Source organism: Ostrinia nubilalis, assembly GCF_963855985.1.
Source record: "Ostrinia nubilalis chromosome W unlocalized genomic scaffold, ilOstNubi1.1 SUPER_W_unloc_6, whole genome shotgun sequence".
Classification (NCBI taxonomy): Eukaryota; Metazoa; Arthropoda; class Insecta; order Lepidoptera; family Crambidae; genus Ostrinia; species Ostrinia nubilalis.
In genome coordinates, this window is record NW_026973573.1 from 120,946 (window position 1) to 136,805 (window position 15,860).

At 43.3% G+C, this 15,860-nt stretch overlaps 1 protein-coding gene and 1 long non-coding RNA gene across 3 annotated transcripts; one reads left to right on the forward strand and one right to left on the reverse strand.

Annotated features, from left to right (window-relative positions):
- The first annotated feature begins 452 nt into the window (after positions 1 to 452).
- On the forward strand, positions 453 to 1,352 carry LOC135087418 (uncharacterized). Its single transcript, XM_063982185.1, has one exon. It carries the CDS (start codon positions 453 to 455, stop codon positions 1,350 to 1,352), a length of 900 nt encoding a protein of 299 aa, XP_063838255.1.
- Positions 1,353 to 10,276: 8,924 nt separating this feature from the next.
- LOC135087416 (uncharacterized) lies at positions 10,277 to 14,912 on the reverse strand. 2 transcript variants are annotated; one of them, XR_010260804.1, is made up of 5 exons: positions 13,960 to 14,912; positions 13,777 to 13,886; positions 13,538 to 13,693; positions 10,628 to 10,751; positions 10,277 to 10,540 (listed from the first exon to the last, which is right to left on the reverse strand). It is a non-coding gene; the product is annotated as an uncharacterized LOC135087416 (long non-coding RNA). The 2 variants fall into 2 exon arrangements; XR_010260805.1 differs by having other exon boundaries at positions 13,777 to 13,897.
- Between the last annotated feature and the right edge of the window lie 948 nt (positions 14,913 to 15,860).

A 15,860-nucleotide genomic window follows, 5' to 3' on the forward strand; every position in this document is an offset into this window, starting at 1 on the left:
TTATTTTCCGTGCATCAGCTGGCCGCCCGCCGCTTGTGTAGTGGAAACGAGTCAACGATCAACACGCGTATAAGTATAGCTATCGCACCCGAACGGCGCGAGCGCCGGCCGCGGACGCGTATCGTCAGTCAGAATCACTGCCCAGCGCCAAACGCACGTCGCCGTGCGCCCGGCTTTGCTTCTCGCTACCCGCTCGCGTAAATTGTTTGTGACGCGAACTTGAAAGCTTCCTATTTGTATCTTCCTAACTTTCTTCGCTGTGAACTGTCGCTTCTCCTTCTCTCTGTGCTATACAAATAAGTGTTGGGACTAATTGTTACCGTTGTGTGTAGCAAATAAATGTATGGACTGGAACTGCGGTATTATTCTTCGCACCTACAGCTAAGTACTACTATACACAAACACAACAATAACATCTACATCCCCAAACTGGTGACCCCGTATTTTACACGATGAGCGACGTCAGCGAATCATCAAATACTGAAACACAAAAGGGAGGTGTCACGGAACGCAAAAAGATCAAGCGCGTTTCCACTGACGGGTCCGAGAAAAAGTCGGTCGACTACCTAAAGTTAAACCTGAAGGTTCCGACATTCAGCCCAGACGACCCAGAGATATGGTTTGCATTGTTGGAAGGGCAATTTAACAACTTTGGCATAACTGACGATTTTATGAAATTCAACAACGTCATTACCAACCTGGATATACACCATGCCAAGACGGTTAAGGACATTATCGTGAACCCACCAGACACAAACCGATACAACAAGATCAAATCAGAGCTGATCAAACGGCTAACGGCCTCACACGAGAAAAAAGTTAAACAACTCTTGACATACGAAGAACTCGGAGATCGAACTGCGTCTCAATTTCTACGCCATCTTCTGGATCTAGCTGGCCCAGACGTACCTCAAGAGTTTGTAAGATCAATCTGGACAAACCGCCTGCCCAAACAAATACAAACGGTGCTCACAACGCAGCCAACTCACTCCCTGGAGCAGCTAGCAGACTTAGCAGACCGCATACAAGAGATCACAGGACCTGGATGTCACGTGGCTACCACTTCGAAACCAACTGCATCAAGCAGCAACGCCTCGAACAGCGAGATCGCAGAACTACGGATGATGGTAGAACGCCTAGAATCAAAAATGGACCAGTACTCGAGAGCGTCGCGCCCCCAAAACCGGTCTAGACCACAACAGCGCCAACCATCTTCAAGAAGTCAATCCAGATCGTCTTCCGACTACAATCGGCACCCAGTCTGTTGGTATCACTGGAAATATGGTTCGAAAGCGCGCAAATGCCAAAAGCCTTGTGATTATAAGGCGGGAAACGACGTGGGCGGTCATTAACCCACTTACTCCTACCAGGCGTTATAACACCGTTAAAGAGTAGTTCGGAATATCCTCAGATAAATTATAAAAATATCAAGAATTTGTTTACTGTTCCTTGTATTTTCTCTTCATTACGAATCAAGCTATAATTGAGTATGTTCGATACCGCATATTTGCTTTATTTTGTTAGTTTTTTATTATTTTGAATTCTGTTATTTAGTTTTGTGCAAAAACGTCTAATAAATGGTAAGATATTTCATAAACTTGCTAGTAATACCTCAGATTATACTAGTTATTATTTTATGTACTACTGTTAGCTACAAAACAATAAACATATGTTTTTGAAAAGCTTTACATTTTTGATACTTTTTATGACAAAATTACGATCGGTGTTTTAACACCTGGTCGCATAATCGACGTCTAACCTGTATATTCATTAAAAATTTAGGTCACTATATAAAAGACCGCTGAGACTTCACGAAACTGTGGACGTATTAGAAAACATTGACGACGATGCTCAAATACCGAATCACATAGCAATTTTACCACCAGAAAATGCTAATGCAGAAGCAACGGATGAATATTCTGGTGAAGAAGACCAGGTTACCTTACAAAATCTTCCAGGTTAGCCTGGTTCCGTTTATCTAACTATAACCTGGAAGATTTTGTAAGGTAACGTGGTCTTCTTCACCAGAATATTCATCCGTTGCTTCTGCATTACTACTTATAGCGTGTAAGTTTTCTATTGCTATTTTTCGTTTTAGGTTCGCAACTTAGAGCCTAGGCAGAAGTACTGTACGACAAATCTTCTTCAGATAAAGATGATAACATCCCGCTCTCTGATTTTTTTAAAGTAAGACGAAATGAATCTAATGATGCCTCCAATGCAGTTAGTTCTTCTGCCATGAAAGTACCTACCGCAATCACAATTACAACAAATCAATATAGTGCAAGCACCTTCTGTGAAAGTTCTGTGCCAAAATGTCTAAAATATACATGGCATAGCAACCAGGTCCACGGAGCTTACATCCCTCCCTATGTATGTACTACTTTACTTACGAGTACTACACGCAAGTGACATGTAAAATTTGCAAGAAAAAAACAATTTGGTGTAAAAAATGCGCCACGTACTAAAGCATCCTAGGCTATGATTTATGTCTTACCATATACCATACCTCTGAATAAGATTTTGGTATTTTTCTAGTAAATGAGTGTAACTTACAATTCGTTTTTAACTCTTAAACCTAACAAAATCATAGTATGTTTTTTTCTCATAGTAGTAGTTGTGGTAGTAGTCCATTCTCCGACCAGGTGTTAAAACACCACCCATTTTCCGGCTTTTCCGGTTGACCAAGAATTTTTCTAATATTTTTCTGTGGACACTTGACCTCTATTTAGAAACATACTAAAAATTTATAAAAATTGACAAGTATAAAAAGTTTCAGGAGTATCTGGGTTAATGGCGACAGAAGACTGCCCTACCTCCCCTGGTCGCCTCTTAGTAACAGACCGCGCAACAAAAACCCAGTTTTTGGTCGACACAGGCAGCGACCTCTGCGTTTTTCCACGGTCTCAACTTCACGAACGGCGAACATCAACGGGATACAAACTCACCGCAGCCAACGGGACGACCATCGACACCTACGGCTACACGCATCTCAACCTGGACCTCGCACTCCGTCGTAACTACCCATGGACTTTCGTAGTAGCCGACGTTACCAAACCAATTATAGGCGTAGATTTTTTGTGCCACTATAACCTTATTGTAGATTGTAAAAATCAAAAGTTAATAGATAATACTACATCAGTGTCAACTCCAGCTTCACTGGCTAAGAATAACAATAATATTTTATCGGTAAAGATTCTGACCGGCGATTCTCAGTATCATCACATATTAACTCGGGAATTTCCAGAAATAACGCGACCAGCTGGCACACTGCGTACGGTACCACACAACACGCAACACCACATCCGCACAACACCAGGTCCCCCAGTCCACATTCCTCCTAGGCGACTAGCTCCAGACAAATTAGCTATAGCAAAGCAAGAGTTCGAAGCCATGTTAGCAGACGGTACAACTCGGCCTTCAGATAGTGCATGGTCTTCACCGCTCCACCTAGCGCCAAAGAAAAATAACGGCTGGCGACCCTGCGGTGACTACAGGCAGCTCAACGCCCGAACCATCCCAGACAGGTATCCTATACGTCATATTCATGACTTTGCTCACAATATCTCTGGTTGTACTATTTTCAGCACCCTAGATTTAGTGAAAGCCTACAATCAGATACCTGTCTGCGCGGAGGACATACCGAAGACAGCAATCACCACCCCCTTCGGTATGTTTGAATTTTCCTTTATGACGTTTGGTCTGCGAAACGCAGGCCAAACATTCCAACGGTTTGTAGATGAGATGATGCGCGGACTAGACTTCGTCTACTGTTATTTGGACGATTTCCTAGTGTTTAGCAGACATAAAGCCCAGCACGAGGACCACCTACGTCAGGTATTTACACTAGAGATGAAACGGATAGTTGTTTGGCCGGATACCGGATACCGGATATCCGGCCAGCTGCTAGGCCGGATAGCCGGATATCCGGCGGCCGGATAGTTGGCCCATTGTCTCGTTGCATGTCGTGACGAGTTTAGCGCCGCACAGGTGCTTCGAACGCGATCAGTGGGTCTATTAGTAGACTAGACTAGTCACACTTTTCGAAAATCGAATCAGTCCGAATAGAATGTCAGATTTTGCCTCTTGTCTAGGGGGCAGATTAATTCGGGCGATTTCGGTTGCCATCGCGAGTGTGTGATTGAATAGCGAAAATTAAATTAGTTTACTTGCTGCGTAATCTGACTGAACTGCATCATGACATCAGACCATCACACAGTATGTTATGAGACTGTATAATCGGACATTCTCATTAATTTGATAAACCATATAGAGCTCAGTTATACAAACATAATGGTAAAACTCCAGTTTGAAAATTCCATGTAGTTTTCGCGGTTATTTGCAAAAATATTCTCACTCGTTAACTAATAACATTTAATTCAGAAATGTTATAATACTTCATAGAGCTCTTAAAACTACACGTAATAAGTGTATTAAATGCTTCATAAACGCATTCAGTTAATTATGAAAAATTATTTTAGTGATTTTTGTTTTTATTTTTTTTCTCCATTATACCATAATATATGCAAACATTTTTAATTGCAACATATAGTTTGATATTTAATCTAATTATATAAAAAAAATCACCCTTAAATTCCGTGGTATATTTGAGGAAAATCAAATTGAAAATATACGCCAGGGCTGTCACATAGAATTATAACTTTCCTATCACTTTTTAATAGCAATATTTCTTTTGGATGTTTAAATATCATCAGCTCGATTGTACTAAACTATTGTATTGACATCCGATTATACAGGGTGTTTCTTGTAAGGTGTCAAGCCGAAGGCAGGTGATAGGTGAGGACTAGACCTATCGATTTCACCCCCATGTATGTTCTACGATTTTTCATAGTTTAGAAGTTATCGTTAATTTTGAGATTTTTTCAAATTTTATGACCTAGTGGCTTAATTTTTTTTTATCTTTTTTTTGGGTTGACTTTTCTCAGATTTCTTTTTTTTGACAGATTCCCTAGTAATTGCAGATGTTTGAAAAAAATAATCACCTTCTTATCTTTGATGCAAGATACAAAATTTTTGCTAGAAACATAAAAAATATGCTATTAGCAGAACATTCTAAAATTTTCAACTGAAATGTATGAGAAAAAAAAGAATTTCCATAGGTCCAAAATAATTTTAAAAACTGCGCAGTTTTCTGAACTTTCATAATAACACAAAAAAACATGTACTTAATAGGCCATTATTTTCTGTAATCGCTTTACTAAAGTAGTAAGTCGGAGATTCCGTTACATGTTTTTGACTTTCTTAGGACTAAGTAATATTTGCAATCCCCTAAACTTACGTTATGTAGAACACATTTAGAGACAATAACTGAAAATATTATTTTTATCCACAACGTGGAAGCTCTTGCTCTTCATGTGGTATACAAAAGGGAATATGAAAATTTTGATGATAAACCATATTAGAATACAAGAAGCTTTTGTAAATTTACGAATAATTGTTTTGCGTCGTTGTCGAATGTGCATTCAGGTCAGAGCGACGGACATTTTGAACATTTACTTTAAATTAAATCATTACACCCTTTTTTGCTCTCTCTCTCTCTCACAGACACACACACACACGCACACACACACACACAGGCGCGCACACACCCACCCACACACACACACACACACACACACACACACACACACACACACACACACACACACACACACACACACACACACACACACACACACACACACACACACACACACACACACACACACACACACACACACACACACACACAAACTCTTTCTCTTTCCTTTAACACTCTTATAGGTAGGTATATCAAATTTAATCACCACTGTGGTCTAGTGGTAAAACTACCTATTTAGGACAGCCAATTCCTCTGTGGTTTAGGATTCCGGGTGAAGCTCGCTGATCATCCAGCAGTTTCCAACTTTCCATCAGGTCAGATGAAGGGCGAGAGCTTCCTCGTTGTGGATAAAAAATGTTCTGTTCAGTTATTGTCTCTAAACGTGTTCTACGTAACGTACACTTAGTGGATTGCAAACATTAGTTAGTCCTAAGAAAGTCAAAAACATGTAACGGAATCTCCGACTTACTACTTTAGTAGAGCGATTACAGAAAATAATGGCCTATTAAGTACATGTTTTTTTGTGTTATTATGAAAGTTCAGAAAACTGCGCAGTTTTTAAAATTATTTTGGACCTATGGAAATTCTTTTTTTTTCTCATACATTTCAGTTGAAAATTTTAGAATGTTCTGCTAAAAGCATATTTTTTATGTTTCTAGCAAAAATTTTGTATCTTGCATCAAAGATAGGAAGGTGATTATTTTTTTCAAATATCTGCAACTAATAGGGAATCTCTCAAAAAAAGAAATCTGAGAAAAGCCAACCCAAAAAAAAGATTTAAAAAAAATTAAGCCACTAGGTCATGCAATTTGAAAAAATCACAAAATTAACGACAACTTCTAAACTACGAAAAATCATAGAACATACATGGGGGTGAAATCGATAGGTCTAGTCCTCACCTATCACCTGCCTTCGGCTTGACACCTTACAAGAAACACCCTGTATAAGTTTCAAATCAATGCGACAATTATTAAAGGTAGGATAAATTCGACTTCCTAGATTAGTTTACATACTTTGTTAGTTAGTTACTTACATAAAACTTAAGTTAATATAAGAGTTTTAAAAAAGAAAAATATTTACACTCGACTTGAGAACCTCCTCCTTTTTTTGAAGTCGGTTAAAAACAATGCGAATGTGACTTTTTAGAACCTTTAACTCTATGAATATGAATTATTCCTTCCAAATGTGTCGACCCTAGACGCGTAAAACTTTTGTTAGTACGTTTCATGTTTTCGTCAAATATACCACGGAATTTAAAGCTGATTTTTAGCTTATTAGAACTAGAATACATATCAGACAATAATTTGCAATTGAAAATGTTTGCATAATATATCATGGTATAATGGAGAAAAAAAATAAAAACAGAAATCACTAAAATCATTTTTCCTAATTAACTGAATGCGTTTATGAAGCACTTAATAAGCTTATTACGTGTAGGTTAAAGAGCTCTATGAAGTATTGTAACATTTCTGAAATAAATGTTATTAGTTAACGAGTAATAATATTTTTTCATAATTTTGAAGTAAAAAAATAGGCAACTTTGATTTTTTATACCGCGAAAACTACGTGGAATTTTCAAACGGGAGTTTTACTATTATGTTTGAATAACTGAACTCTATACGGTTCATCAAATAAATGAGAATGTCCGATTATACAGTCTCATAACACACTGTGCATCAGTGAAAAAAGATCGCCTATTTTATTTGGCAATATTTCGACTTAACAGATATTTACTATTTATGTATTCGTCAAAGAAATGTTTTTTTAAAGGCCTTAAATGGCTTTTTGTAACTTTTTGGACTTTAAATAAAAGCCGTCACTATTATAAGCCATTTTATTTATGTTTACCTCAAAGATTAATGTATTTCATTTTATTAATAGGAAATTGTCGCAGTTTTTTAATATCCGGTATCCGGCCGGATAGTGAGTTACTATCCGGCATCCGGCCGAATAGTAAATTTAGGCCGGATATCCGGCCTACCGGATAGTTGCCGGATATCCGTTTCATCTCTAATTTACACGTTTACGAGAATATGGCATGGTAATAAATGTCTCCAAGTGCGTCTCTGGAGCTCCCGAGGTAACCTTCCTAGGTTATCGTATTTCGAAGAGCGGAACCAAAGCACTTGACGAAAAAGTACAAGCCATACGCGACTTTCCCCCACCCAAGTACGTCAGGTCGCTTAGGCGATTCCTAGGTATGGACAATTTTTATAGGCGATTCGTACCTAACGCCGCCCAAACTCAAGCACCTCTTAACGCCCTTTTGATGGGAGCGGTCAAAGGCTCCACACCGATTACCCTAGAAGGCGATGCTCTAAAGGCTTTCTCAGACACAAAAGAAAGTCTCTCTAATGCAGCTTTGCTGGCACACCCAGACTGCCGCGCGAAGCTTGCATTGGTTACAGATGCATCAGACACAGCAATCGGGGCCGTCTTGCAACAATTGCGAGACGATGCGTGGGAACCGCTAGCTTATTTTTCCCGGAAACTTAGTCCTTGCCAACAGAAGTACTCACCGTATGATCGCGAACTCCTGGCGATTTACGAAGCCATAAAGTATTTCAGGCATATGCTCGAAGCCAGGCACTTTTCGGTCTACACCGATCATAAGCCTCTCTGCTACGCCTTCCACGAGCGAAAGCTCAATTGCTCGCCCAGGCAGTTCCGCCATTTAGACTACATTTCACAATTCACAACCGACATAAGGCATATTTCCGGCAAAAATAACGTCCTGGCGGACACCTTATCTCGAGTTGATGAACTGACAGCCCCAATTAGCTTAAATGATCTAGCCCATTCGCAAGAAACCGATGCCGAGCTCAATAAATATCTCACAGATACCAACTCATCTCTCCGTCTCAAAAAAATTAAACACGCTGGAAGTCAGATATTACTGTACTGTGATATCAGCACACCGACTCCCAGACCGTTTGTTACTAAAAACTTCAGGAAGCAAGTATTCCATAGTTTACACTCACTGAGTCATCCAGGTGCCGCTGCGACCGCCAAAATGGTAGCTGATAGATTTGTATGGCCTGGAATGAGAAAAGACTGCCGGGAGTGGGCCCGAACGTGCCTATCATGCCAGCGAGCCAAGGTGAGTCGACACGTGTCCGCTCCATTGGGCACTTTCGAATTACCCCGGGCACGCTTCAAATTCATCCACATCGACTTGATTGGTCCGCTCCCCACCTCACAAGGATTCAGGTACTGTCTGACGGCTATAGACCGATTCACACGGTGGCCAGAAGTCATTCCTATACCTGACATCACTGCTGAAACCGTCTCAAAAGCTCTCATTGCAGGTTGGATATCCAGATTTGGCTGCCCGACCGATATTGTCACAGACCGCGGCCGTCAATTCGAGTCCGCACTGTTTCAATATCTATCAAAAACCGCTGGATTTCGACACAGGCGTACCACAGCCTACCATCCAGCTTGCAATGGGCTCATAGAAAGGTTCCACAGACAGCTAAAGGCATCTATTACATGTCACGCTGACTGCAATTGGTCTGAAGTTCTTCCATTTGTGCTTTTTTTTTACTTCTCCTAAGTAAATTATTCGTATATAGTGTTAAAATTATTATTTCGTTCTGAAAACTTACTGAAAAAGTTCTCTCGACCTTGATCTTCATCCTGTGTTGTTTGTGACGCTCTTGGTGAACTCATAATAAACAAAAACTCAGTTCAAACACAGTGCACTACCTCAAGCTTTATTGTCACTTTTTCACACTGTTCATTTCACTCGCTAAATATGTCGCCTAAGAACAAAACTTGCGGGGGTTGCTTGAAGAGGATCGAAGATAAGCGGAGGGTGCTGACGTGCCGCGCGTGTGGGCTGCACTATGATCTGGAATGTGCCGGGGTCACAGAGCAGCGGTACCACAGCACACTTATCGGCGAGCACCGGGACAGGTGGCGGTGCGTCACCTGTGTGAGCGCGCAGCCCAAGCGTGACAACTCGAACACGCCGGTCCGGGCCGCCGTCGACGCCGTCACCGTGAGGAGGGGCGCTTCCGCAGTGAGCCCCGTCAATCTGGACGTGTCCATGCTGGAGCGGCCGCCGCTGGACGACACCGCGCACAACTTGACCGTGGAGTTGCCGGACTTCCACGCGCTGGTCCTCGAGTTGAGGCAGTTCCGAGAGGAGGTGCGGCAGCTCCGCGAGGAGGTGCGTGAGGAGCTGAGGGCTGTGTGCGCCCGGACCGATGCCGTGTGCGACGAGGTGCGGAAGCTGACGGGCCGGGTGACCCGCTGCGAGGACAGGGTCGGAGCCGTCGAGCAGCGCTTGCACGTGATCAACCTCGCCGTGCAGAGCGGCGCCACGGCCGGGACGGCGCGGATGGACGCGCTCGAGCAGCGGCTGGAGGCCGGGGCGGCGCCCGGGCCGGGGGCGAGCGCGCAGCTGGAGCGCACCGTGGCCGAGCTCAGGCTCGAGCTCAACGAGCGGGACCAGGAGGCCCTGCTCGCCGACCTCGAGATAGGCCAGCTCCCGGAGGAGAAGGGGGAGAGCGCCGTGCACAGCGTCGCAGTGCTCGCCGGCCGGCTGGGCGTGGCGCTGGACGAGCGGGACGTGGTGTTCGCGGAGCGCGTGGGCGCGCCGCCAGCCGAGGCGGGCGGGCGCGCGCGCCGCCTGGTGGTGCGGCTGGCGCGGCGCCGCCTGCGCGACGAGCTGCTGCAGGCCGCGCGTGTGCGCCGCGGTGTCACCGGCGAGGGTGGAGCGAGAGTTTTCATCAATGAGCGCCTGACCCGGCTGAATCGCCAGCTCTTTCACCGGGTTCGGGAGGAGTGCCGTCGTCTCCAGTGGAAGTACACTTGGACCAGGAGGGGCCGCGTTTTCGCTCGTAGAGGCGACGGCGCGCAGGTGTTCCAGCTGCGCTCTATGGAGGACGTTGTGAGGGTGTTCGGCTCCCCGGCGCAATGACTGGCGGTTGACTGTAAAATAATAAAAATATTTACTGAGTCACACATTCTTTGTAAAACCAATAGTATCAAATCATCTTTTGCTAACAACTGGCTTACCCAAAATTTGTTTTATATGCTTAATTTATTGCTTTTTTGTCTCGTTGTTGTTGGTTCGGTACTGATAATTTCCAGCGGTGATACAATTTCACACTATCACAGGTTGTTCCAGTGTAGGATATTGCTGAGAAAAGAGAAACATAATTTTAAAGACTACATCTCTATTCTAAATATTAACTTTTTCAAATTATTTTTTTTTATTTATTTGAGTAGTGTATTTACACATAAAGACCATCTCATTAAGGCAGTTCAATGTTGTTTATATAATGTACAAACATCACAGGCCTGGGGTTAAAGAATTTATTAGTCGGTTTTTTCAATGCGGGGTCTCTCTGTACTAAACAGGAGGAATTTATAGTAGCAATGAATGACTTGGCTCCGGATATAATGGCTGTAAACGAGACCTGGCTGAGGGCTGGGGAGGGAGACAGGGCTCCTAAGCTAACTGATTACCGACTGAGACATACCCCGAGGCCATGCCACATTAGGAGAGGCCGAGGGGGTGGGGTAGGTTTCTACATACGGAGAGGTATAAATGTGAGATCTTGTTCTCATCCCAGCACTACGGAATCGGTAGAGCAGATGTGGATTTCTACACGCATTCTCAATCAGGTCATAGTAGTCGGCACAGCTTACAGGCCACCTTGGCAGGATCCTGAGTTGTTTCTTAATGCGGTATCTGAGTCTATTGCCTCATTCACTTGGGCGGATGGACTAATTTTGACTGGAGACTTTAATATAGATCTGCTTGATGAGAGCAGTGGGAGATGCAGGGAGCTTGTGCAATGCTTACACAGTCAAAACCTCAAGCAATTAGTGACTGAGCCAACTCACTTCACGGACCATAGCGAGACTCTAATTGATGTGATTTGCACAGATTTGCGAGCACTCCGGGTATCAGTTAGGCATTCTCCGGATTTGGGAGGGCACGCCATGCTGTCGGCAGAGTTCAGGATTAAAGCCGAGAAAATCAGTCCCCGATGGGTGACATACCGGCCTCTCAAGGACATAGTCCTGGAACAACTGGAACGGGACCTAAGCACCGTCGATTGGAGTGGTCTCAGACTTAACTGTCTCGACCACGTAGACCAGCTCGTGGAGGCCTTCACACAATGTGTCATGGGATTGATGGACTTACATGCTCCAATAAAAACACGTAGATTCAAACATCCCCCGCATCCTTGGATCACTGATACCATCAAGGAAATGATTCGTGTTAGAGATGTTTATCACAAAAAGTTCCAGCAGCAGAAAACCTCAGACCTCAAAAACAGTTACAAAACTATGAAGTACCTAGTCTTGAATGCAATTGAATGTGAGAAGACCTGTTTTTTTACTAAGCAAATTAACAATAATTTAAGCAACTCAAAACAGCTCTGGAGGAACCTAAAAAGCACTATACTGCCAAACAAAAAGAACTTTGATGACCTGCCTTCATCATTCAATGACCCAGATCTGATCAACACACACTTCCTGAATGTGCCAGGTGAAAACAGAGTTACAATATCACAATTGACCTTTTATGAGCATCATAGGCATAGTAACGCTGCCACCTTCACACTACACACAGTTAACGAGGACTCAGTCCTTAAGACCATCAGGGGTCTGAGATCAAACGCACAGGGTAGTGATGGTCTTACTCTGGACATGATTTTGCTCACCTTGCCCTACTCGCTGGGGGCTATTACTGCAATGGTCAATCGATCGATATTGGAAGGCGTATTTCCAAAGAATTGGAAGGTTGCGGTTGTGAGACCGCTACCCAAGACAAGTCAGCCTATCACAGTTCAGGAACTCCGACCTATAAGCATCTTGCCGTGCCTTTCAAAAATATTAGAAAGAGTTGTGTGTAACCAACTTACTGACTATCTTGAAGCACATGACATCCTCCCTCGTTATCAGTCTGGCTTTCGGAAAGGGTACGGCACGACAACTGCACTGGCGGATGTGGTCGATAACTTGCTGGTTGCTCAGGATCGGGGGATGCTAACAATTCTCGCACTACTGGACTTTTCTCGGGCTTTCGACTCAATTAATATTTCTCTGCTGCTATCCAAACTAACCTATTATGGCCTCGACAATGGTTCAGTTAAGTGGTTCCACAGTTATTTGACCCAGCGACTGCAGTGTGTGGAGTTGAGAAGGGTGGACGGCACTTCGATGAGATCTCAACCTCAAATGGTTACTCGCGGGGTTCCTCAAGGGTCCATTCTGGGACCAATCCTGTACATCCTATACAGTGCCGACATCACTAACACTATCGCAAATTGTCATCACCATCTGTATGCCGATGACTTGCAGGTGTACCTCTCTTTTGCACCGGCTGAATTTGCCGTTGCTGTGGCTAAAGTGAACAAAGACCTGAACAGCATCTCTGACTGGAGCAGCTCAAATTGTTTAAAGATTAACCCAAAAAAGTCCCAGTTCTTGGTTATAGGGACACCCAAAAACATTGCTAAACTCAAAGATGTAACTCTAAACATTAATATAGACGGAGAACCTATCGCAAGGGTTGACGCAGCCAGAAATCTGGGACTTGTTATGGATTGTAATCTGAAATTTGAAAATTATGTAGCGGAGTGTGTAAGAAATAGTCTCTATCGGCTCAAACTCCTGTACAAGTTGCGACCCTACCTGAGCGAGAAACTCAGAATTCTGCTCTGTGAGTCCTTGGTCCTCAGCAGATTTAATTACTGCGACTCTGTTTACGGTCCGTGCCTTCTGTCAAGAACATCCAGACTTATCCAGAGAGTACAGAATGCATGTGTGCGGTTCTGTTTTTCGGTTCCGCCTCGCTCTCATATCACCCCTTATCTTAACGCCGCAAATATGATGAAGATGGAGGCACGTAGAAGACTTCATTTAACCACCTTGATGTTTGGAGTCATTAATACAAAGAAACCTAAATACCTATTCCTAAAGCTGGATTGGGTCCACAGCGGATATCCAAGGAGGCAGTGCACCCACATCTTTGCTACTCCAAGACATCGCACTGTGGCATTTCGAGGCTCCTTCAGATTCGCTGCGTCGCGGTGCTGGAACGACCTGCCCCCGCCATTGCGTGCCCTGCTTGTCAGAAACACCTTTAAAACTCATGTAAGGAAGCACTTTATCTCACTGCAAAAGACGAGTGGCGCAGATGCACTTACAGGGGGATGTACACGACGTGCGCGTGCGTTGGCAGGCGTGTCCCAGCATAAATAATTTCTAGCGTCCGGTTGAGCTTCGACTGGCGGTTTCCCCGGCTTTTTGGCGCACCCTAAAACAATCCTTCCATTATGCAATTGGAATGGAACGTAGAACCAAATAACCATCAGATAGGTAATGCTTACCGGGAAGTGCGGTGCGGCGTGTTTGCCGGGCTAGGTACGAGCGAGCGGGGTGGATCCACGCGAGACATTTTCTCTCTCTTCCTGCTGTCGCCTGCCGCAATTTCAATAATAAAGAGCTTTTCTCGCTTTATTACGTGGCAAACACATGGCATAAATGGCGTCTCTCGCGAAAATTTGTAAAATTAATGGCTGTTCTGAATATTTAATTTGCTGGGTAACCTTTTTTCTCTCCGTGACAGTTTTTTTCTCTTTATTTTAACATTTTTTTTTTTTTTTTTACACCGCTTTGGGAACTTTCATTTTGCCACCGCTGTCGTGTATTTAACCGTGGCATTAAAAAGTTGCTGTAATGCGATCTTTATCGATGAACAGTATTTTGCATTATTTACTTGGAATGTCTTTCTTTGGAATAATCAGCCAATTACCTTAAATAAATAATTAGTACACACTGGAGTTGTCAAGCCGATTAATTTTAATTTATTACGATACTTACGATATCATCTGTGCGATTAATCGATAATTCGATTTTCGAGGTTTTGTTGTTGTTGTTTCTTGTTATGTTTTTTTTATTTTTATTCTTCTCTTGTGTTGTTTTGATAAGTTATTTGTATTTTTTTTTTATTCTTGATGCGTACTGTAACCGAATTATACACACAACCCTGCGTTGCGTGCCCCTTGGAGAGACATCGAACTTTCACTAATTATAATTTACGGTTACATTATTTTAGACGGTGTCTTCTCCAAGGGTTGCGCAATAAGCAAGGGCGTCCGCGGAAGACCAGCTTCGTGACTTGCCCTTTTGAGCATGTCACGATAAATGCTGAGCGGGTGCCTATTGGCACAGTTTTTTCTCACCACTTGTTTTTTGATAGCCTACATATTTTGTGTTTTTGTTGTTTTTTTTTGTATTGTGTCTTTTTTACTGTGTCAATAAACCTTTTCTATTCTATTCTATTCTATTCTATTGGGGATACGAAGTGCCTTTAAGGAGGACTTACAAACGTCGTCAGCCGAGCTGCTCTACGGCGAGCCGTTGAGACTCCCTGGAGAATTTTTCGATCCAGGCCAGCAAGGTACATCAGACATGTCTGACTTCGCAGCTCGCGTACGATCATTTGCTGAAAACCTTCGACCAGCTCCAGCCTCTCGTCATGCTAAGCATAGAGTATTTATTTTCAGGGAGCTTGCCACCACAGAACACGTCTTTCTTCGTGAAGACGCCACACGCGCTCCATTCCAACCCGCATACACAGGCCCTCATAAGGTTCTGGAGAGAGGGGATAAGGTATTTAAACTCCTCGTAAAGGGTAAGCCTGTCACCGTCACCCAGGACCGCCTAAAACCAGCCTACGTACTAGCCGAGGACCCATCAGGCGACACCACTATATCGCCGTTACCAACACCAAAAAATACAACAGAAGATAATCCCGAGGTAACGACTACCCCTGTTGTCTCAACGCCAAGAGTAACACGATACGGACGACATGTCCGGTTCCCCGACTATTATCGCCCCTAACTAGGGCTCTGGGGGGGAGTGATGTGGCCTTCTCCCACATTATATTAAAGCTACGTTACATCATAAATAAATATATACTATAAATATTAATATATACATTCTTTCAGTCACACATATATAAACACTTACTTTAATATCTAATATATGTCGGCTCGTCAGGGATTCGAACCTCAGATATTGTGGGCGAAATAGGGTATCGTGCAATGAGAATAAGACTTGTGTTCAAACACTTTTAATAATCGTCAAACAGAGTTCAAAATCAGCACTTAGTTCTTAGTACTACAATCTAGACTTCGTCGAGCGATAAAATAGGCACTAGGTGAAACGTGGGACAGTTCCGTGACGATGTCTTCTCTTGTCGGCGTCCGGAGCGAAAGTGAGTTCG